The following is a 21,431-nucleotide window of genomic DNA, read 5'->3' as shown; positions in this document are numbered from 1 at the left end:
GTCGGGCTGGTCTCACGACAGTACTTGACCCATTTCTGTTTTTATCCGTTTATTCACGGTCGACCACTTATTCCGCAGCAAGGACAAAGTGGCAGGAGCCTATACCAGCTTCTTGGAGCATGTGGTTGAGCTCATCCTCGCCAGCCAACCAGATCACCACACATGAAATCCTTCAGTCTGAGATCCATGCCAGAATGTAGATGCTGACCCCTGACTTCTTGGTGCTTGTAGAGACTGACACATTTGTTCCCATTTATGAAGGCATTTCTACCTTCACTTAAACATCAAGGACACAAACAATCTGAGTTTTGATTTTTAATAACAGTGGAGAAGAAACAGAAACCCTGTTGATCTAATATTAATTTGCATGTAAGGTGCACCTCTGGCGTCATGAGACTAAAGATACTGGGGGAGGGGGGGACTGATACAGTAGCTCTGTCAGCGCGGCAATGACAAGAGAGTCGCTGACGAAATGCATGATGGCAATTACACTGAAATGTTTCCTATAAAACCAGTTGAGAAATGTCCACAACCATGAATGAGACGCATAATACCACGAGACGAGAGAAGACATGAAATTCAAGTATCAAAATAACTACGGACACTGACGAGCTGGAAAAGTCAATTACAAAGGTAGCAAAAATCACAGGAAAAGGAAACATCCACAAAATCAATAATACATTAGGCAACATGTTGCATCTGTTTAAGGCAGCTGATTAAAAACACTAAACAGAACTAGGCAGCTTCTTCATTTTTACGTTAAATACAGGCCTAGTTCTAACTTGTTCACCCGGAGATTTGATGTACACAATAACTACGCCCGACATCAAACTAAGCACTTTACTTTGACTTGTCTTCAGACGTCTGAGTAAGAATAGTTCATACGAACTGCGGTGGGGTTGTGCTCATATTTTTGGTCTTCTTCACAGTGAGGTTTGTCAGGGCTTTTAAGGCTGGTGCATTAGAGAGGGCTGGACTCTGGCAGCCTATTGTCTGGCACAAAATCTAAACGGTTGGCACTTGTCTGTGCACAGCATGAGCGAACGGCATCGCTGCGATATCGCCAGCTAGCGGCTCCCCTTCATCGCTTCCTTGGCCGCCAGGATGAGAGGGGTGAGGCTGGAGAGGGGCTTGGCCAGCTTCAGGAATGGATGCTGCACACCAGAGGAAGAAAATGGAAATGAAGAAAGGGAAAAAAACCTCAACACAGAAAGGATGATCAAAGAGCAAACAAACCTGCAGAAGCTCTTTGCTGCCTCCTCTCTTTTCCACATCCATTTCCAGACAATGATTGAGGAAGTCTCTGAATTTAGGAGACAGTTTTTCTGGATTCTGAAGCTCTGGTGTCCCATTCGTGGCGATCAGATATAACGCCTGGAGTGAAAGACGATCGTCAGATGTTTAAATAAAAAGTAAAACGTTCATTAATATGTTGTTAAAGATTGTTCATGATTTGAGAACTGAATGATTCATTTATAAGGCAATGAAGGTATCACTAGTGTAACAAACGAAGTTCACCAAGAGATTGCTGAGCAAGCCTAGCAACAGCAACATGTTCACTTCATTGTTTTTGTTCTTGTAGTAGGGAGTTAGCACATCTCTCCTTGGACTTTTTAGTGCTAATATCTGTATGTTTTATAAAGTCACTAATGTAATCCACCTTTGCGTCCAAAACCATTGACGGTGAAAGGTGAAGGCCTTCTTTAAAAGATGAACTCAAAGAGACACAAAGTAAAGTGGTAAAAACTAAACAAAAGCAAGCTATTGTAGGAGGAGTACAGCTTGACTGCTCCACACGATGGAATGCCAAAGCCATTCACAAAAAACATTGTTTTGTTTCAACATTCTTGCCGTTGTCTTATTGGGCATCAAACTTTTCACTGATTGTGTTGACCGGTCATGTTAAAATGTGGGTTTTAAGCCAAAGTTGTAGCAGTTTTGTGTAGCAGTTTGAAACAGTTGATGCCTCACGTAATTTGACACATCTAAAAATGCATGAAGACTTTATAATACTGATGCTGGTAAATCAAAGTTCCCATTGCAAACTAGAACATGAACGACATTTTGTTCCCTTTATAGCGTGTAAACACATCTTTACTCACTCTGAGAGGGTTCTCGTTCAGATATGGTGGCTCTCCTTCGACCATCTCGATGGCCATAATACCCAGTGACCAAATATCAACTTTGGGCCCGTACGCCTTCCTGGTCACCACCTCAGGTGCCATCCAGTATGGGGTGCCAACCATGGTGCTGCGCTTGCTCTGCTCGGGAGTGATCTGAGCACAGAAGCCAAAATCGGCTGTGAAAAAGATAAAGAAAAAGAGATTAGACTCAAACAGTGCTTGCAGTTGGCCAGCCCATGGTTCGAGCAGCTTACTGAGCTTGACGGAGCCATCCATCCCCAGTAATACATTGTCACTTTTAATGTCTCTGTGGATGACCTGGTTTGCATGAAGAAAATCTAATGCTTGTAAACACTGCAAAAGAAGACAGAAGAAAGTTACAAATCCTAAGTACGTCTCGCAAGTATTTTGCCCTCACCTCTCGGCAGACAGCAGCTATCTGGGCTTCGTCCATGCAAGTCTCTGTCACCACGTCTGTCAGAGAGCCACCAGCCAGATACTCCATCACCACAAACAGCTCTTCTCCCATGAGGAAACTGACCAACACACCTCCATGAGTACACATTTTCAAAGGTTTTAAAAAACTTAAAAGGAAGACATGAAAGCTAACCTGTCCAAGAAATTGACAATATTTGGGTTCTTCAGCTCCTTCATCACCAGAATCTCATTTATAATCAGCTCCTTCTTCGGCTGCTTCTGCAGGTTGATCTGCTTGATGGCAACCTGGAAGAATGACAATGTATGATCACTCAAATGTAACGTCACTGCCATGTCCTGGCGGTTGGAGGGCCAAGTCTACCCCAAGCTTTTCCAACTGTGAATACAGATTACTTACCTCTTGTCCAGTAGCAACATCGATGGCTGTAAACACCGTTCCCGAAGCCCTGTTTTGAAAAACCAGCATTTTACTTCTTGCCATGTCCAACAAAACAAAAACGTAGCTGAGATAGTAAGGACTCCTACTGTCTGACTTAAAGAATGTGCAGACACCAACATTAAAGATCAATTCATAAATTAATAAATAAGTGGGATGTTACACTAGTGAGAATCTGATAAGCAGAGCATGTTTCCAACACTCAATTCGAATCTGTGTGGTATAAAGGTTCTACTGGTCATGAGGAGAAGGGGTCAGAACAGACAGTAATGTGAATACGATGTAAAGATTGAGTTGCATACTTTTTTGTCTAACTATTGCAGTGTTAGTACTTCAGAATAGGCATTCTCTTTAAAATATGATTTTTTTTGCCATTCAAGAAAGAAAATATAAATGAATGTCTTCTTCTATATCTTCTATAAGGTCTCGCGCCCCCACATTCCTACCCACACTCTTCTGACCTGGTGGATGATGAATGAACAACACAAACCGACTCCAGCAGGAACGTCCCATAACCAGCACAATCATCGACACTTGCACTCACCCCTGCCCAATTTTTTCATATCTTGTGTACTTCTTCTTGGGGTCTCCAATGCTGACTATGGTTCCTATAATGATAAAGGAAGACAAATCTGGTTCAGAACTGCACATAGCCTGTTACACTTGGCTGTCAAAAGGTTTTACTCAGTTTGTCCATGATCTCTTCATCCGTCATCTTGCTCTTCTTCTTCTGCCTGTCTGTTGCAGCTTTAGAAGCAGCATCTCCATCTGGGAGCGCACTTGGTGCAGGGATGGGGTCAATAACCGAGCGAGTGTACACCTATGACAATAGAACACATGAAATAGAATTGAATAAGACCATCCATGGCATTTACGTTCCATTTAACCAGGGGCTTACACTCTTGGTGTGTTCTGGTCTTGGGGCAACAACTGGAGGTGGTGCTTCATCATCGTCATCATCGTCAATATCTTTAATATTGGGAGATGAAGGTTCACTTCCTTTTTTGACAGGCTGGTGGACATAAAAATAAAAATATAAATAAATAAATAAATAAAAAAGTATGAGTTGTATTACTTCAGAGGAATGTGTGTTTTAAAGCACTTACAGATTGTGGCCCTGGAGTGAACGGCTCTTTTTCTGTTAATAAATAAATAAATAAATAAATAAACAGGTCAACAAATATGAGATTAGAAACACAGTTCACACATAAGCTAAAATGTATGTACCAGAAGAAGAGAAGCTGAGGTACTTCTGACGGCCGTTGCCCGTGGAGTCATAAAACTTCAATACATCAAGTACAGCTTGCGGATTTTTCTTCTGCTCTGACTTGGTGATGTTTGAAGTCTGGAGTAGTCGCGCCCATTGCTCTGGCATACCCTAAAAATCCCAGGCAAAAGTTATTTGTTTTGAACGGTGCTGGAAACAGGGGTTATAAAAAGCATAACTCACTGTGAACTCCCCTGTGACAGCATCAAAACCAACATGTATAGTGTGTTCAAAGTCTGATGGTGGTGAAATCTCTGGTCGCTCTTTGTCTCGATCTTTCTTTCTACCACCTGCGAATAAAGATTTGTGGTTGGTTTTAAAATGCTGAATCCATCATTTTTATACAGCATGAACACAACATCACCTTTTTCAGCCCCCGAGAAGATTGAGATGATCTTGTTCCGAGGTTTTCTTTCCTCTGGGACAGACGGCAGTGGTTTGGAACTGTGGTTTGCTGATAGAGAATCTTTGCCGGAACCCGTGCTGAAGATGGTACTGCTCATCCTGACAGGAGGCGCAGGGGGTTTGTCTTCTGGGTCCCCGTTATCACACATGGTTCTACGGCGTAGGCCCCACAAAGAAGGAGAACAGACCACAGAAGCACAGCAAAGATGGACAGGGTGACAGAGGGGTCGGGGGGCGAGGCAGCGCTCACATCAGCATGAGGCGTATTCATGCAAAAGTATGCAAGAACTGCAAACGGAGGATGGAGGACCCAGAAGATGATCCCTGCAAAACAATAGCAAGGATTTAGTTAAACTCAAAAGCTGCACTAAAATGTAGATTACAATCTGTGCATATTCTCTCACAGGCACAGGTTGAAAAAGTTGTGAATTATACGTTAAGGGGTAAAATATATCATGTCCAATAGTATATATTTAAGTGACAAATGTACTATTAGCAGACTACCAACTGTTGGAAAAGTAAGAGGCAGGTTCGAAACCCAGTGGAGATGACAATGGAAGACGCATGTCAAAAGATGTAAGTATACATCTCCGGTCAAACAGCTGCGTGTTTGGTGTTGTGTTATATAGAACAATGTTACAACCATGTAAAACGTCCTTCAAACGTTTAACAATCGGGGCGGCTAGCACGCTACTGGTAGCCTCCTGGCCAACAAGTGTGCTAAGCTAACATTAGCACGGCACTCGCAATAACACAACCGCCTTACAGTGAGGTGAGTGTCCAGGTGTCGACTGAGCTGCCAGATCATCTCGTTAGTCTTCTGCCCCGGGACACAACAACTTGGCCACAGTTTAACAGCAGGCTACTCCATAATAATCCGCTTTATTTGCATGCTAACGAAAGCGGCTCTTACCGTGGAAGCCACAACAGATAAACTTGAACACAACTAGAAGCCGAAACGATCCTCTTCGTGTTTAAATCCGTGAAAACGACTTCCTCTGGTGTGTAGAGCCTCCTTGCCCCGGGAGCTGGGTGAATAGGTTAGTACAAACGTGACATGTATGTACAGTGCAACTTTTCTTTTCGGCCCTTGGATAATTCCGCTATGGCGAAGGGGAAGCGGAACTAGCGACCCAGCCCAAGTCTGCTCAATGAATGGTGCCCAAGTTCGCCAACCGGACCAGAACCGAAGCCTCACAATGTGATTTGTGAACCCCCAAATTACTAGTTAGCAGTGTAATCGATTAAGCGAATGACGACCCAGTCAGCAGGAAAAGTTGTATACATCCTTTAGGAAAAGCCGGTAGAAATGTATGTGGGTCAAATGAACGCACAATTTTGCTGGAGAATTAGCAAATGTAAAAGTCGATTCACTCTTCAACTTTAAAATATAACAAATGCTTTATTTTATTAAAGTCTTGGTACATATGAATAAATATAGATATAGTGTTTCCTGTTCAGGAATTCTGATGCACTGTTTTATAAGCATTTTTGTCACCACAAGTGTTTCATGTGAAAAAACAAATAAAAACAATGTTTTCATAATACCATCTACAGATTCACAAATTCACTAGGCAACAAAAAAACATTTGGAATCTGTATATATAAACCAGAGTGGAATTCTATTTGTTTCACTGATGTGTTTCATGGATGCAGCAAAGACAGCTAAGTAAGCTATTTTCCCTCTTCTGTACATGCTGCCTGCCCCCTGTGCGAACCTTTTTGATCAGCTGTCTTAGTGTTGTGGAGTCTACAACCACATGTACAGCACCCTTAGATGGAAAAAGATAATATAGAATGTGAGTAAACATCACTACAAATGAAGTGGCAACACTTGATTAAATGAGAACTCAATTTGATTACATTTTATTTTAATATAAACAATACTGTGCAGGTCTCTAGCAAATCTGGTGCGTCCACATGACTTTAGAAAGCGCTGCACAACAGACCATGGTGACCAGCAGAGTTCCCACACACACTGGTGTAACTAGTAACCCATCGCCGACTGGGACTTGAAGACTCATGTGTTCAGGAGGATGCTGGATACAACAGTAGAAGAGGAATTGATTTAGTTAAAAAATAAAAAAAACAATAATAATTATTGAGGTGATTACTTGTTGATTCTTTATTTTAAGCCACTGACACGTTCTGGAGCTGTCTGCTTCACATGGGGCATTAAAGATGGTGTGAGGCTCTACATTTTCAAACTGGGAACCTGCAAATAATGAGGATAAAAAGCAACATTATGATTTTAGCAGTGAGAAAAACACAATCAGAAAAAAGAAAGACACTGACATAATTCTGCCCGCATCCACAGGTCTGGTGGATCTATATCCACAGTTGTGAACGTGGACCCATCAGTCGAAGGCTTGTGATAGCGAGCATGTATTGGAATGGAGACACGAAGCACTGGGGAAGTTTGTTGACTGAGGTCAGGGTACACATGGGTGATGAATCCTGCTGTCAGGTGAGCTGGCGCCTCAAGGTCAACAGCTGAATCTAGCAATATCTTATGAGGATGAAAGGAAGTGCATCACTCTTAGGACAACATTTTCTTGTTTATGGATGGTTCAAAATAATAACGATGAAGTTTACCTGATAGTTATTTTGTTCATTCAAGGTAGAAAGCTGGTAAGGGTCGACATAAATGCCACTGGGCCATCGGTAAACCAGTAGAACTTTCAAGCCAGTGAATACATCGGAGGGAAACCTGACAATGGTTTCCACCTCTCTGAAACATACCATACAGTTTAAACGCAACCGTTTTTGTCATCCACTCAGCTAATCCATACCTGTGGAAGCCCCTGTTTTTGATCAACAGTGAAAAGGAAGTGGACTGAACGAAAAGATTTAGCGACTTGCAGTCTTTCTCATCTATGTCATCTGAAAGACAAAGCAAATATTAGTAAAAAACGAAAAGGTTCCTAGACTTATTGCAAAACACAACAATAATAACGTGTCTTACCGCCTCTGGTTGAATAATGGCATGTGAAATGCATAAAAGCAAAAAGTAAACGTATAGACACACTACATCTAATAAACATTTGTGACTTGTAGAGTGCGAAAAACGTCACTGACTAACCGGCAGTTTGTGATGTTTGGAGGTATTTCCTGTTTACGTCACTTGTTGTTCCCGCCCAAACCCAGCACCTCACGGAGGTGTCTGAAGGTTAATTTTTAATGAGTATTTTAGTTTATAAACTGACTCGTTCGGTGTATATACATAGTCATTTGCATATATTGCATTGCTATTAATATTACAAAATATCGGCGGAAGTGACGCATTTGTGCCTATAGTTTGCCGAGAATGTAGATAATTTCAAAATTTGGGAGGAATGTGATTATTAACTAGAGTTTGATATCTCAACTGTTTATTCAAAAATATTTTTGACAGTCTATATTCGTCAAAATAAGGATATAGCTACTTTTAGACAGGCGCATCCCGAGGAACCGTAACAGTAGGACCCGTACAGACCATAGCAACGCTTGTGCATCGCGTCCAAACGACAGCCTCGATACATTTGTGGGTCTTTTGGGGTCTATGAAGCATGAGTTTGTTGGTGAATAGGTTTTCTATTTAAGCCAGATATGCGTTTCACTGCGAAGCGCTGCGGAGTGCAGTTCGACCCGCCGTCCATCGTTGTCATATACGAAATTACTGAAACCAAAAAACTGCGGAAAAGGACTATCCCAGTCCGAAACTTTTCTAAATACTCAGGTAAGGCAGCACGTGTATTGGACAGAAGCATACAAGTATATCATGCTCACCCTTTGGCTCTAGAATCCAGCATGGCTGCTGAGAAGTTAAAAACCCACCCACGACACGGAGAGTACCTGGAAGGCGTGTCCCAGAGCCAACTGGAGAGGCTTCACGTCATTCTGAGAGATCATCTTCGAGGCCTGACTTTGGACGAGACCCTTGCGTCATTTCGCCTTGACCCTGAGGAGGACCTAAACAAACTAGATGACGACAAGCTGGCTCGTAAAAAAGGCCAAATGGATGAACTCTTTGAGAAGAACCGGAAGCACCGTGATGATCCCAATTTTGTTTATGATTTGAGAGTGGATTTTGAAGATAATGCTCAAGACAAATGTAGCTGGGATGAAGATTCAGATGATGATAACTTCTAATGTTTTGTCTTTCATGTTAGTTGGCTGGAGAAAAAAGTTCATTCTCTCCTTCTCCAAAGCCACCCAGCCCTGTGCTGCATCCATCATAGGTTTGTGAATTTGGATTGAATCCGCGAGTTTCTTCATCCATCCTTAATGTTTAACAACTGAATGAATTGTATTGACAGAAACACCAGTTCAATAAAATGCCATTTATTTGTATTAAAATACTGGATTCACAAGAAAAAACACACACTTTGGCTTCAACATTTGTGTCATAAATCAATTCGAGATGGACAGAAATATATATATCTTCACCTCTGAAAATATAAGCATCAGTCTGCCTAACAGGACATACACCTTCAAGTAAACACCTTCTATAAAATATATATTTGAATTAAATGACGCAGATATATGTGATTATAGTTCACACAAAGCGACTATGTGGCTACGTATTAGAGATGACATGAAACCACTTCTACAGTGTCAAACCTCAGTGGGAACCAAATTCAATACAAAGTGCTTTAATATCCTATTTAGTTGACAGTAAAAGATCGAAGCCATGTACATTCAAATATGTCAAAGACGCAGACAACTTGTTTGCTTGAGGCTAATTTTTACACTAGTGAGCAGTGATGTATGCAGCACAGCAGTGCTTTTTTCCCTCAGGAGGTAGGCAACCGAAAATCACGACACAAAGCCAACCTTTCACCACCAGGTTTTGGTAAGCGTTTTGGTGTTTTAAGTAGTTAATTCTCAGCAGGCGTCTTACATTTATCGTAAAAATAGCTTTATGATTTTACATTTCAAGTATCATTGAGCCACAATCCAGTATTTTGAGCTTTTCTAGTCAGTGATCTAAAACTAGATGAGCAGACAATTGTGAATAGTGCACATATGTACAAAGGTGAAGTTCATCAACGGAAACAGGTGCTGATAAAATATATATTCCATCTGGATTAGGCTTTTAAAAAGCTGCATGACCCACATTTCTAAGAGGAGCAACAGAAGTATATATATAATCTACATAGAATTTAATAGAATCTTTTGAAACTCTGGGAATTCATTTTTTCTTCTTGTCCTGGTTGCATCTTGGACAGAACCTGGGTGAAAGATATGAGCAATCAGTTTCAAGCATTGATATTTCACTGAATTTTCTTCACCATTTCACATTTCATACCATTTCCCTTTGGGTTTTGTGGTGAGATCCACACAGGCGAAATGAAACCACTCAATGGGACACTGTGAAATGAACCGTCACAAATTAAGGTACTGTGGTCCAACGTTGCAAAGTGAAACATGAAGCTTTGTAAAACAACTATTGAATTGGAAGCATGAAACTTACATCTGGATTGTCACAGCCGATCATTTCTCCATATGACACCTGATGGCAGAGGCAGTATGTGGGCTCATTTGGATCCACAGGCATATCCAGAACATCTGATGGCTGCATGGGTAACAGGGCGTCACTCAACTCTGAGCTTTAAGTCCACAAAAGCACAGAGGTCACAATTAGAGACAAAAAACAAGACAAGTAAGTACAACAAAGGGTGTGCATGCCTCGCATAAACTCTGCCTACCTGTTTTTTATCTTTTTCTTTTTAGGAGAATCTTCCTCAGAACCTTTTCTTCCTCTTCCTCTGGATCCACGTTTATCACGGAGGCCCCGGCTTTCAGACTCTGAATAAAAAGAAGTTTTAGTTAACGTTTTTCAACTAAAATTATGGAAGAATACTGGCCTACCAACACAGAATAGACAAAAGGACCACGTTATGTTAGCCACCAGTATAAAGATTCACAACACTTACTTTTTGCTACTCTCCCCTCTGAGCTCTCATATTCCAGTTTCTCCTTGAGCTCATTCTCAAAACGAGCCAGATCTGCATCCAGTCTGCGGATGTGTTTGTCCACCTGAATTTGAAGTTCCAGCATTTACACTCATCGAATCCCAATTCAGACAATACAACCATCGGGGCGCTATTTCTCACCATTTCATACGTCTGCATTGCCAGCTGAACTTTGTCATCGCTGAACTCCTTGCATTTGCTGAAGGCATTCTTGATCTTCTGCAGATGTTCCACCCTCTGCTCTGATGCCAGGTTCTTCACGTTTGAAACATACTCTTCAGCCAGTTTGTCAATTTCGCCTCTTTTCTCTGGGAAATAAACAAGCCACCATCACAGACAGAGGACATTGAAAGTACCACTTGATAATTAGTGATACTGAAAACTGTGTTTTATTTGCAAACTAAAATGTGGTGGTGTGTAGTACTAAATAAAATTGACAATCCAGAATATCCAAGCTGTGTTTGGGACACAGACAATGTAGAAATTATATACACCTTATTTTACAGGAAAATATTTGACTGTGCACAAACATCATCGGTACCACTGCTACTCAGAAAAATGAAGCCACGTTTTAACACTATATCTTGTTCAGACTATATATATCATCACTTCCTGTCGAACTTCTCACTTCTCCTGATTTAGTGGACTATTATACAATAAACAAGCAAAATTAATATTTCCAGGTTAAAGAAATGTGTCATTTAATAACCAAGTTAAGTTAATAATTCAAGACGAGTGGTCACGCTTTTTATTATTTAAGTGTATCACTGTTGTGACTTCTTTTCTGGTGAGTTTTCCAAGGTAAACAGGCATCCACTTAAGTTGTAATAAACATAGGTGCGATCGAGAATGGCGCATGCACTGTGTAATTGTAATTAAGAGTGACAATGATAGAAAAATGGGATCAAAAGCTTCACATTGGCTCTTAAAACTACTAAATAATTACCTTCTGTACGGTTGTCCAGATCTCGCATTAATGTAAAATTTCTCTGCAATTCACAGGGCAGGTTCTCGATGCCTGCAGAAGACAGAGAATTTAGAAACCACATCTTGCATACAACCTATTTGGCCAGGCAAACTGAAAATCTACTTCAGTGCAAGGTCTTTCAAGAGCATTCCTACTGAAACATTGTCTTTATCAGTGAATGGGAATTTACAACGTAACACCATCAATGATACCATGATTAAATTGGAGTTCCACAACTTTTTAAGGGTTATTATGGACATGACAACACGGACAGACTCAAATGCTCAATGCCAACGCTATTTGAAGTATTTCAGAAATTGTCATTTACACACTGATCAAGATGGATCTACACATTTCAACTGGGCATAGCAGCTAAATGTGACAGCAAGCTGCAAATAACTTGAAGTATGAAATACAGCGTGAACTGCCATCACGGCGCGTAAATGGTTAACGAAAACGCGGTTACCAACAGGTTGCAAATACAAACAATACTACGCACACATTAAAATACAAACGTGGAAACTGTTGGAGTTAAAAACGTGTCTGTTAAAAGTGTTCTAACTGTTAGCGACTTCATAGTTCCTTGCTAATAACTTAATCGTAACCGCGCTCGGGGTCAAGCTAGCGTGTTAAAATCGTTGAATAATACGCATACAAGCACAAATGTCGGTTAAAGTAAAGTTGATTCAACAAAATGATGTTACATTTTTAGCCAACTTACTGTCTAGGTAATGTTCCAAGTAGATGGCCGTCGCCATTACTGCACGACTCCGTAGCTCTTGCGTATTTCTGTTGACTGGATAAGTGTATGCTTGTTTCGTTGCACTGGTTGTCCCGACGTGGGTGTGGAAAAAAAGTCACGTGCACACGCCTACTCCCTCAACTGACACTCCAAACTGAAAATAAATATTTCCCATTTAAACGATTTGGATCGGTGTTGTCTCAAAACGAATTATCTTATGAAAAAACGGAATAGCTTTACGAGAGAATCAATAAATACTGCACGGAAACCGCAGCTACTGCGTCACATTTAAACGCCCCTTGCTACCCAAAGTACAGTCGGGCGGGGCTTAGTTGCAATAATAAACTCAGAGGCTCTGGCGAGGTCCCTATTCGCTCACTGTTTTGTCAAGATTGGACCTTCGTGACCACCAAAGACTAAGTCGTATGTATTTGCCCGCTGATTTTAATGGAATTTTCAAGTGTAGATATCCGTCAGCACCGCTTATTTCAGCGACATTGGGTTGTTGCGTTTATAACGTTTGCTAGTCTGCTAACAACCTTTAGCATCAGGACTAAACAAATATCCAAACAAAATATAGAACATGTCAATTATAGACACCGCGGGTGCCATAAGGGACCATGTGAGGTGTTCACTCGACGTACACGACTCACTACATAAGCTAATGTTTGATAGTGTCAAGACCAACGTTTAGCATTTGCTAGCACTGAGCACTTCTGACAGTCTTTCTCTGTAGCTGTGCTTTCCTAAATGTACTCACTGTCATCACGTGCGCCAAGGAGGATTAAGAAAGCACATATTTAGTTCCTTAATTCTACAAAGAGTCAGTCACAAGGGCCTCTTTTATGACTCATCAATTCGTCAGGCTTGTTCTTCATGTACTTGATATAACAAGTCTTCTTCTCACCACCGTCTCGAATTATTCGAACAGTTTCTTAATGTTAGCGAAATGACGTGGTTCACACCCACCTTTTCCATTGACCATATGAGAATGGATTAATTCTGCTTGCTGTCACAGGAAGTCTAAGATATGGCTCTGGTGAAGAGTGGCTGGCTGCATCGACAAAGTAAGTTTGAATGGTACCTGTTAAATTAATTGTCAGATTGTTTCCATTTTAACGCTTTGTTCTAATAGCCGCGATCCAGTTCTGGTTGGGTTCAATGATACACTAATGTCTATTATGTACAGTCAAACATGGTTCCGTTTTCTTTAGCATTTGGAAGTGTACAGGAAGCCACAGCACATTCTGCTGACATACTCTGTATGGATTTACCCTAAATGGGTTTTCCTGTATTAAATTGATTTTGTTGTTTAATCTGAATTCTTAAAAAGGAAGAAGAATAAAATGTCAAATGTCATTTCCTGTTAGGCAGAATCTTGCGCCGGTGGAAGAGGAACTGGTTCGACTTGTGGGCTGATGGCCAACTTGTCTTCTACAATGATCAAAACAGACGTGACATGGAGGACGACCTGCACATGAAAGTTGACTGCATCAACATCCGCAGTTCTGCAGCATGTCAAGGTATCATGTCCACATCCCCCCGTGCATCCTATAAGCTTGTTTGGAATTGTTGAAGTGTATTTATTTATTTGGTGCGACACTACAGAGCTGAACCCACCAGACGGGAAGATGCGTGACGCTTTGCTGCAGATTGTTTGCCGAGATGGACGTGTCATCAGTCTGTGTGCTGACAGTTCAGATGATGCTCTGTAAGATCCAATTTCTTTTTCTTCTTTCTTCTATTTACTGGATGTTAACTCCTAAGCAATGTTATTTTCTCTTCAGGGCCTGGACCATGGCCCTCCAGGATGCAAGGATTAATGCTGTAAGATTAATGCTGTAACTAAGTTGTCTTCTAAAGTGTCTATTGTTCATTTATGAAGGAAAAGATCAACACTCATAGTGTCACTTTGATGCTGTAACTTTAATTTTGATCACTATTCTCAGGTGGTGGCTCCTCCTCAGATGGGCTTTGCGCAGGAAGTGATGGCCTCAGCTCCTCCTCCGTACTATGAGTACGCTCCCTCACCTCAGGTACACGCACCAACCCAGTAAATGATGATCACTGTGTAACTCCAAATGAGTTGCCGTGAAGCGGAAGAAAGACGAGGGTTCCAAGTGTTATGTTTGGCAGCAGGTTTACGCTCCAGGACCATACGGAGAATACGTGCCAGTTCCTCCTCAGCCCACTCAGATCATGTACACTGCTGATGGGCAGCCCTACGCTGTCGCCAATCCGTATCAATACCAGGGTAAGAAGAAGCTCCCTTTTGTTGGCTGCTTGAGTTGGTGTTTGAAAAAAAATCAAATGGAGGTTGCAAATGCCTTTTGCGTGTTCAAATTTCACTTCACTCTTCTAAGTTACTATTGTTTCATTGTTTTTTTTTTTTTTTTTTCTTCAGCAGGTGGCTATCCTGTTTCTAGTGCGAACCACGTTGTCATTCACGAGCGCAGGCGTGGTGACGGAGAACATATAGCCATGGGGATGCTGACGGGGGCGGCCACAGGTCTGGCCCTTGGCTCTCTGTTTTCAGTCTTTTAAAGCCCTGTGTGCACCAGTAGAACACTGTCTTTTATTTATGCACCTTTTAACTTCCTCTCTGTGCAGTCATACCAGAGTAAAATTGTGTCAGGTACTTGCAGCTATAGAGCATGACTGAAGAGCAGGTGACTCACTTCCTGTCTTAGAAACGAGTAAATATACAATATGCTTTATATATAAATGAGCACTTTCTCACTTTGTGAATATGAATGTTCTTCCTCCAAAAAATCTTGTAAGAGATTAACATTGTTCATTTCAGGTCTCATTTCATTTCACCTCAGTATTGTTTTTTTCCTATGTTATTTTTAGCGGTTTTTACTGTACCTAGTTATTTAAATGTGGGGCGTCAATTGTTTGTTCAACATTTCTTGACATTGTGTTTTAGTTATTTGTGGTGCTCAAACAAAAAGCTCATGCCCCCATTTACCCATGGCTCGAAGATGTGTTGACAATGCACTAAATGCAAGTGCACAGTTTAGATTGGGGTTAATCAAACTCGCACTGGATCTGGTCAAAGTTTCAGAGTGAAAACCCTCATCACATAACCAAGACCAAATCAGAGTCTCTACCTACTGGTACCCATTATTGTGAAATCCAGTGCGAGTCGGCTCTCGACCGCATAGGTATGTCATTTTTGTGTCTGGAAATCAAAATGCAATTGGGTGCCTTGACCATGTGATGATGTTTATCCCATGATATCCAATGACAAAAGTCGCAACGAGGTGGCCGTGTGTAATGGGGGCCAAAGAGCTTCTGAGCAAAGCTGCACAAGCTCAGTTCAGTTCAGTTGTGCATGCAAATCTAGCTTTTGGTCACTGGCAGCTCATGAGTCAAACGTTTCATTTGATCTGGTTTCTTTTGCTGGTTCACATATGTTCACCATGTTTTTCTTCAAAGTTTCCTTTACAATGTTATGGGACTGCTTAGCTTTAGTAATCATGGAGAAGTGATGCAAGTCATAAAGTGTGTGATCAATAATATTTTTTCTATACAATGCTAAAAGATGTGAAGATAAACAGAAGTCTGGTTTTATTCTCTTAACAGATTAAATATATGTTGCACTTAACAGCAAATGTACACATCCAAAGCGTATTTTAACAAATAAATATAGTGACCCAAAGATTGTTGACTCTTGGTTTATTTAAATTTGCATCATTATAAATACAGCAAACCAAGTGACATACATATGACACTTAAAAAGAAGAGAAACCTACCAGACTGGCAGTCATAATTTAACATTCATTTTCCGGTGAGAACAATTTAATTGTAGTAATAATGAAACACCAACAGTTGATTCTATCTTTAGAGAAAGATGTGTGTAAGCTGGTTGACCTCATGATGCACCCTGAGATATTGTTCACAGAACATATGACAGAAACAAAAGTGCAAAGTTAAGCTATGGCAGACTAAGAACAGACTAAGGCATCCCTTTCTGAGAAATTATTTATTGTTTACCACTAATCCTTTGTATAAATGACCTGCATTATAATTGAATAGCACAATGAGAATATGATAATTCATTTAGAATGATAAATGGTTGAAGCTCTGATGTTTGAAAGGAGCAATGTCGTATACTGTCCATCAATTTTAAGCTAGATGCTAAGCAGCTGTTGCAGCCAGATGCTGTTGCAAGTCCTGCTGTAGTGCAGAACTATTGACATGACAGACCTGCCAATCATTGACTTGCTTTCCTAAATGTTCCTTAAGAAACAGCTGGCAAGGCTCGCGGAATGCAGAACAAGGCACATCCTGTAACAGCTTTGCCCATCGGCAACATAAATCTCAGTGTTCTTGCCTCTGGGCAGTTAGTATTCACAATTAAGAATCTTCCATCATAATCCAAAAACATATCAAGGTTAACTGGTGACAGTTGGCAGAGTGTGAGTGCGAGTCCATCAGTGTTGACATCCATGTTTTTGGATGAGACCTTTGTTTCCATAAACAATATCTCTTTTGACACAAATTTGCAATTTAAAGCAAATGTATTTAACATTTCATTTAAGACTTAAGATTATCAGTTACAATATGATTTGCTTGTTTCACCCGGTATGTAAACGTTCATACTGACCCAAAAACCCAGCTCAGTGTTGACCTACTTAGGAGCTTCAAGTGCATACGCCTATCCCTCTTGCCCAAAGTCTTCAGTGAACTTCTTCAGCTTCTCCAAGTCCTGCTCGTTGACGGTGGGCTTAGTGTTGGACAGCGACCTCAGCATGTCCGCCTGGACACACAAAGTCAAATTACGGACAGCTGAAGCAGATATTTGAAATGTAACACTCATATTACCATGGACACGACCGGCTCCAAAAGTTTATCTCCTGGCACGTCCACCCACGTCATGGCCACGGCGTTCGGATCTCCTGGTGAGCACGGAGTCAGGAGATCCTCCACCACGTTACCAGGATTGTTCCAGGAAGACCCCCGAACCTTTTGATACAAGTCAGCGCAAATATCAGAACTTCTGTTTTCCAATGTTACACTTCAGTAGCGCAACATGTCAACCAACGATTAGACAGTGAAAAGAGTGCGAGCCGACCTGGCTGAATTAAACACAAAGAGGATGCTCCAGTACAAATCATTTTCTTCTCCTCACCTTCTTAAAGTGAGTTGCAGACTGGACCTTCCTGACTGGCTGCATGAGAGCGTCCCTCACGATGATGCTGATATCTGCTCCAGAATATCCATCAGTCTTTTTTCCCAGAGCCACAAAGTCGTCATCCATCAGGCTGCTGGGCGTCGAGCCCAGGTTCAGTTTGAACATGTAGGCGCGGGCGTGCTCCTCTGGCAGAGGAATGTAGATCCTTTTCTCAAACCTGGGAAACATATGACATTTTTGAAGTTTCGCCCCTTCATAGTTAGATCTTTTTTAGGTCCTTGGTTTTTGGACCCAAAATGTATCGCTTCGCTGACCTTCTCCTAATGGCTGAATCCAGTGTCCATGGAATATTTGTTGCTCCTAAAACCAGAATTCCATTGTTGTCGTTCCCAACACCTGGAAACCAAACATCACTTTTCCGCTTAAAAACACAATTACTTTCTTTTTTAAAGTTCATATTTAATGTAAAGCTGGAAATGTGTTGGTATATTTGGAAGTTAGCAGAAGCTTCTGCTGTTTGCCCTGCGTGAGTCAAGCTCTGAAGTGGAGAAGTTCTGCTTTTTTCATGACTCGTGTGAATGGAAGAAGGTAAGCACAACGAATAGGGAACTCGGACATGGTAATGAGTTTGCCGTGTCACAAGACTGAGTGGAAAAACAGAGTCGAGTTTGAAGTGACTTCCCTCTACTTTCACTCCGTCTATGGACATGACCCCAGACTGAAGACCATCAGCATTGAATATCGGGGGATGAGTGAGGGCCCTAGAGGTCCAGCTGCACCAGAGACATTAGCTTGTGTCTGTGTATTTGACAGGGAATGGAGGAAATGGAAAAATAGAGATCTAAAGCCAAATGCCATTTTAAATGTGCTATATTTGCGCTCTTCCACCCTAAACAGGTTGATGCTCACCTATATATAATGAAATATAATGCGTGTGTTTGCTAAAGGGGGATTTGGTTTGTAAAGAATACACCGAAACCCAGGAGGAGCTCAGGCGGCAGCAAATCCTTACGACAAATATTATCAATCGATTTCTCCAAATTTCCATGAATATGGACCAATAAACATGTTGATTCTACTGTACATCATCTACATCAGTTTAATGGTTTTCAATGATTTAACTACGACAACACACCCCAAATGTCTAACATTTAATTTCACAAAAATAAGGACAAGATTAGTCAACGCAGACATTAAGGAACTTCACTTTCTCACCCTGCATCTGGACGAGAAACTCAGTCTTGATCCTTCGTGCCGCCTCACTCTCGTTCTCACTCCTGGAGCCACAGAGAGAGTCGATCTCATCTATGAAGATGATTGATGGCTTGTGCTCTCGTGCCAAGTCAAAAAGGTTCTTCACCAGTCTAAGGATGACAACACAGTCAGAAGTCACAAATGGACTTCTCCTGCTCAGCAGCATGGTGACTTGGAGAAACCACAATCTTACTTTTCACTTTCCCCCAGCCACTTGGACACCAGGTCTGAGGATGAGATGGAAAAGAAGGTGGAGTTGTTGGCCTCTGTTGCCACAGCTTTGGCCAGGTAGGACTTTCCAGTTCCTGGAGGACCAAACAGGAGGATTCCACGCCAGGGAGTTCGCTTCCCTGCACAAATGAACACCACTACTGAGAAACTGCAATGGAACTTGTTCACGTTCTTGTGTTATGGTCCGATATGAGTGAGGTCTGCACAGTTTGATATAGATTCATCACATGATATAGTGTTCCTCTTTCACCACCTATTATTTTTTTAATATTAGTTCATGTACCTTCAGCAACAATATGGATGATTAACCACACTATTTTACAGTATCATTTTTATGACAGCGCCTAGTCTATTTATTATCTTTTTTATCTCCATTATTCAAACATCTTCATTTATTTTACAATAGTTTCCCAGTTTGTCAAGGCGTGTTTGTACCTGTGAACAGGTGAGGGAATTTGATAGGCAGGATGACAGCTTCCTTCAAAGCTTCCTTTGCTCCCTCCAGTCCAGCTACGTCGTCCCACTTGATGTTGGGCTTTTCCATGACAATGGCCCCTGCAGAGGCAACAGTTTATGCCCCTCGACAAACATCACGTAATGGTTTCCTTACCTGACAGCTGATTATGGAACTTCTTTTTCTCAGAATCCTCGCCTTCATCACTTTCACTCCTAAAATGAGAAAATAAGCCTATTTGTAGTTTATAGTATATTTTAAAGTGGGCAGCACAATGTACAAGAATGGCCATGTGATTTGGGTTCCAGCTGTACTATGACGAAGGCATCCCATCGTAGACTCACCCTTTGCCGCCCGACTCTTTGACAGGTTTGCTCGGAGGAGCGTTCTCCATCTTCTTCAAGTATTCCTTCAGCTGCTCGGCTCGGTCCAGATAGTCCGCACACTTGAGCCTGATGCTCTCCTTGGCTTTTTCGCCCTGAGCTTCGTCTGCAGCACAGACACATTAGGCCGTTGGATCATGGTCATCTGAGACCATAGAGAACATTTCCTTACGTTTCATTACGTGCAGGAAGTACTGCACTGAATGCTGGTAAAGACGAAGAGCCTCTTCATAGTTTTTGGCTTTGTCCTCCTCAGCTGCTTTGCTGGCGAGATTGATGGCTTTCTGTGGAAATGATGTGTAATACAAGAGGACACGGCTTAAAAAAGTAAGCAGTCCATCTACTTGATATCATGTCAACAGATCATCTGATAAATACGTCGATTAGGTTTTCGTCATCACACTCAAACTCAAGTCACAGGGACCATAAATACCATGCATGTCCATTAATATTGATGGCTATATGTCTTCATTGTAAAAAGCTCTCGATCACTCTGTTAGTTCCATAATGTGTTGCAACAATTGCCAAAGGTTTACATCCAAATAGTCATCCAGACTAGACATGGTCAGTTTTGGAAAATCCATGAGGTTAAGAGACTATTTCTTGGGCCTCCCAGTGAGTGAGCACTGTTTTCATTATGCAGAATGAGATTGGAATCAGCCGGTGTCTGTGAGAGCAAAGGAACTGGAGGCAGAGACACGGACTGTAAAATGATTTCTGGTTCAGATTAGAAGTGAGGTCAGATCCAGACCAATCCAGTCGCCAGTCGACAGCTGTTAATTTAAACTAATGCTCATTCAAATTCCACTGAGTCAAAGGACAGTAACTTGCTCGCGTGGGTGAATGGTTTCAAACAATTGACAGGGAATTTGAGGTATATAAAATCATTACGAAAGCAAATAAAGAGGCATCTCACATGAAGAATGACTTTCTACTATTTTATAACTATGAAGATTGAGTTTGAATGACGATGATATTTAATTAAAAATAAATAAACTGCTTTCTCACTACGGCATATATCAATTAAAACAACGTTCGTTATCATTCTTGAATTTTGTTTAAGTTCATCATGTACATTCATGTGTGTTAAGTTCAACAGAGAACGTTACATAACTTATCTTACTCGTACACCATATACCCGTGTCTATGAAACTAAAATCAAACAACGGTTATCATCAAGTTACCATATTATCGTTATGTAAAGGTTACTAAAAAAATAAGCGCCTTCGGGAACCACACTTGTTACCTGCTGACGTAATGATTTAAAACTCACCTGTAAATTTGAAGTCATCTCCGTCCTTTCTTTTAAATGACGAGCGACTTTGGCGATACAAAGTAAAACGAGAGTAAACGCTTGTCGTTTTAAAGTCGGGTTTAAACAAGATTCATAAAAGAAATTCAATGAGAAACATAACAAAAGCTTCCGCATCAACTAAAAAAAAAATCGTCTGTGGTTTCCGGGTGTTGACGTCACATCATTGCTGTCGTCATCTCAGGACTTCACGCCCAGCTTCCAGGTTTCAGCCGAACACTAAACACTGGCTTGTATTTTTAATGTAGCTGCTCTAATAAAAAAAAAAAAAATGTTGTTTTTTTTAAAAATCGGTATAATTCAATTTTTTTTGAATGTAGGA

General features: G+C 41.2%; 5 protein-coding genes across 10 annotated transcripts; 2 read left to right on the top strand and 3 right to left on the bottom strand.

Moving 5' to 3' along the window:
• Positions 1 to 307: 307 nt before the first annotated feature.
• Positions 308 to 5,961, bottom strand: pak2b (p21 protein (Cdc42/Rac)-activated kinase 2b). The gene is made up of 15 exons (XM_053859209.1): positions 5,583 to 5,961; positions 4,629 to 4,993; positions 4,448 to 4,554; positions 4,225 to 4,375; positions 4,104 to 4,135; positions 3,896 to 4,009; positions 3,682 to 3,817; positions 3,542 to 3,605; positions 2,959 to 3,007; positions 2,734 to 2,846; positions 2,542 to 2,659; positions 2,378 to 2,477; positions 2,103 to 2,299; positions 1,237 to 1,374; positions 308 to 1,154 (listed from the first exon to the last, which is right to left on the bottom strand). Exons 2-15 carry the CDS (start codon positions 4,816 to 4,818, stop codon positions 1,068 to 1,070), a joined length of 1,596 nt encoding a protein of 531 aa, XP_053715184.1. The 5' UTR covers positions 4,819 to 4,993; positions 5,583 to 5,961; the 3' UTR covers positions 308 to 1,067.
• Positions 4,834 to 9,509, top strand: cep19 (centrosomal protein 19). Of its 3 annotated transcripts, XM_053859286.1 has the most exons (4): positions 4,834 to 5,245; positions 6,987 to 7,136; positions 8,252 to 8,387; positions 8,451 to 9,508. In XM_053859286.1, exons 1-4 carry the CDS (start codon positions 5,234 to 5,236, stop codon positions 8,798 to 8,800), a joined length of 648 nt encoding a protein of 215 aa, XP_053715261.1. In that variant the 5' UTR covers positions 4,834 to 5,233; the 3' UTR covers positions 8,801 to 9,508. The 3 variants fall into 3 exon arrangements, with proteins under 3 accessions (XP_053715261.1, XP_053715269.1, XP_053715278.1); XM_053859294.1 differs by lacking the exon at positions 6,987 to 7,136 and having other exon boundaries at positions 8,451 to 9,509; XM_053859303.1 differs by lacking the exon at positions 4,834 to 5,245 and having other exon boundaries at positions 6,873 to 7,136; positions 8,256 to 8,387.
• ing5a (inhibitor of growth family, member 5a) lies at positions 8,977 to 12,660 on the bottom strand. Its single transcript, XM_053859234.1, has 8 exons — positions 12,315 to 12,660; positions 11,573 to 11,644; positions 10,768 to 10,934; positions 10,588 to 10,690; positions 10,360 to 10,459; positions 10,125 to 10,260; positions 9,960 to 10,021; positions 8,977 to 9,882 (listed from the first exon to the last, which is right to left on the bottom strand). The coding sequence occupies exons 1-8, from the start codon at positions 12,349 to 12,351 to the stop codon at positions 9,843 to 9,845; spliced, it is 717 nt and encodes a 238-aa protein (XP_053715209.1). The 5' UTR covers positions 12,352 to 12,660; the 3' UTR covers positions 8,977 to 9,842.
• Positions 12,641 to 16,018, top strand: plekhb2 (pleckstrin homology domain containing, family B (evectins) member 2). Of its 4 annotated transcripts, none has more exons than XM_053859272.1 (8): positions 12,641 to 12,758; positions 13,354 to 13,402; positions 13,706 to 13,858; positions 13,944 to 14,046; positions 14,123 to 14,162; positions 14,285 to 14,371; positions 14,475 to 14,589; positions 14,743 to 16,018. In XM_053859272.1, exons 2-8 carry the CDS (start codon positions 13,366 to 13,368, stop codon positions 14,877 to 14,879), a joined length of 672 nt encoding a protein of 223 aa, XP_053715247.1. In that variant the 5' UTR covers positions 12,641 to 12,758; positions 13,354 to 13,365; the 3' UTR covers positions 14,880 to 16,018. The 4 variants fall into 4 exon arrangements, with proteins under 4 accessions (XP_053715247.1, XP_053715230.1, XP_053715240.1 ...); XM_053859255.1 differs by having other exon boundaries at positions 14,740 to 16,018; XM_053859265.1 differs by having other exon boundaries at positions 14,472 to 14,589.
• Positions 15,986 to 21,245, bottom strand: LOC128755536 (vacuolar protein sorting-associated protein 4B-like). The gene is made up of 11 exons (XM_053859222.1): positions 21,071 to 21,245; positions 19,970 to 20,081; positions 19,759 to 19,903; positions 19,571 to 19,629; positions 19,396 to 19,515; positions 18,923 to 19,079; positions 18,691 to 18,839; positions 17,790 to 17,871; positions 17,473 to 17,692; positions 17,166 to 17,306; positions 15,986 to 17,100 (listed from the first exon to the last, which is right to left on the bottom strand). Exons 1-11 carry the CDS (start codon positions 21,224 to 21,226, stop codon positions 16,999 to 17,001), a joined length of 1,443 nt encoding a protein of 480 aa, XP_053715197.1. The 5' UTR covers positions 21,227 to 21,245; the 3' UTR covers positions 15,986 to 16,998.
• Between the last annotated feature and the right edge of the window lie 186 nt (positions 21,246 to 21,431).

The sequence above is a fragment of the Synchiropus splendidus genome, chromosome 1, assembly GCF_027744825.2.
Source record: "Synchiropus splendidus isolate RoL2022-P1 chromosome 1, RoL_Sspl_1.0, whole genome shotgun sequence".
Classification (NCBI taxonomy): Eukaryota; Metazoa; Chordata; class Actinopteri; order Syngnathiformes; family Callionymidae; genus Synchiropus; species Synchiropus splendidus.
This window is presented reverse-complemented; position numbering and strand designations above follow the sequence as displayed.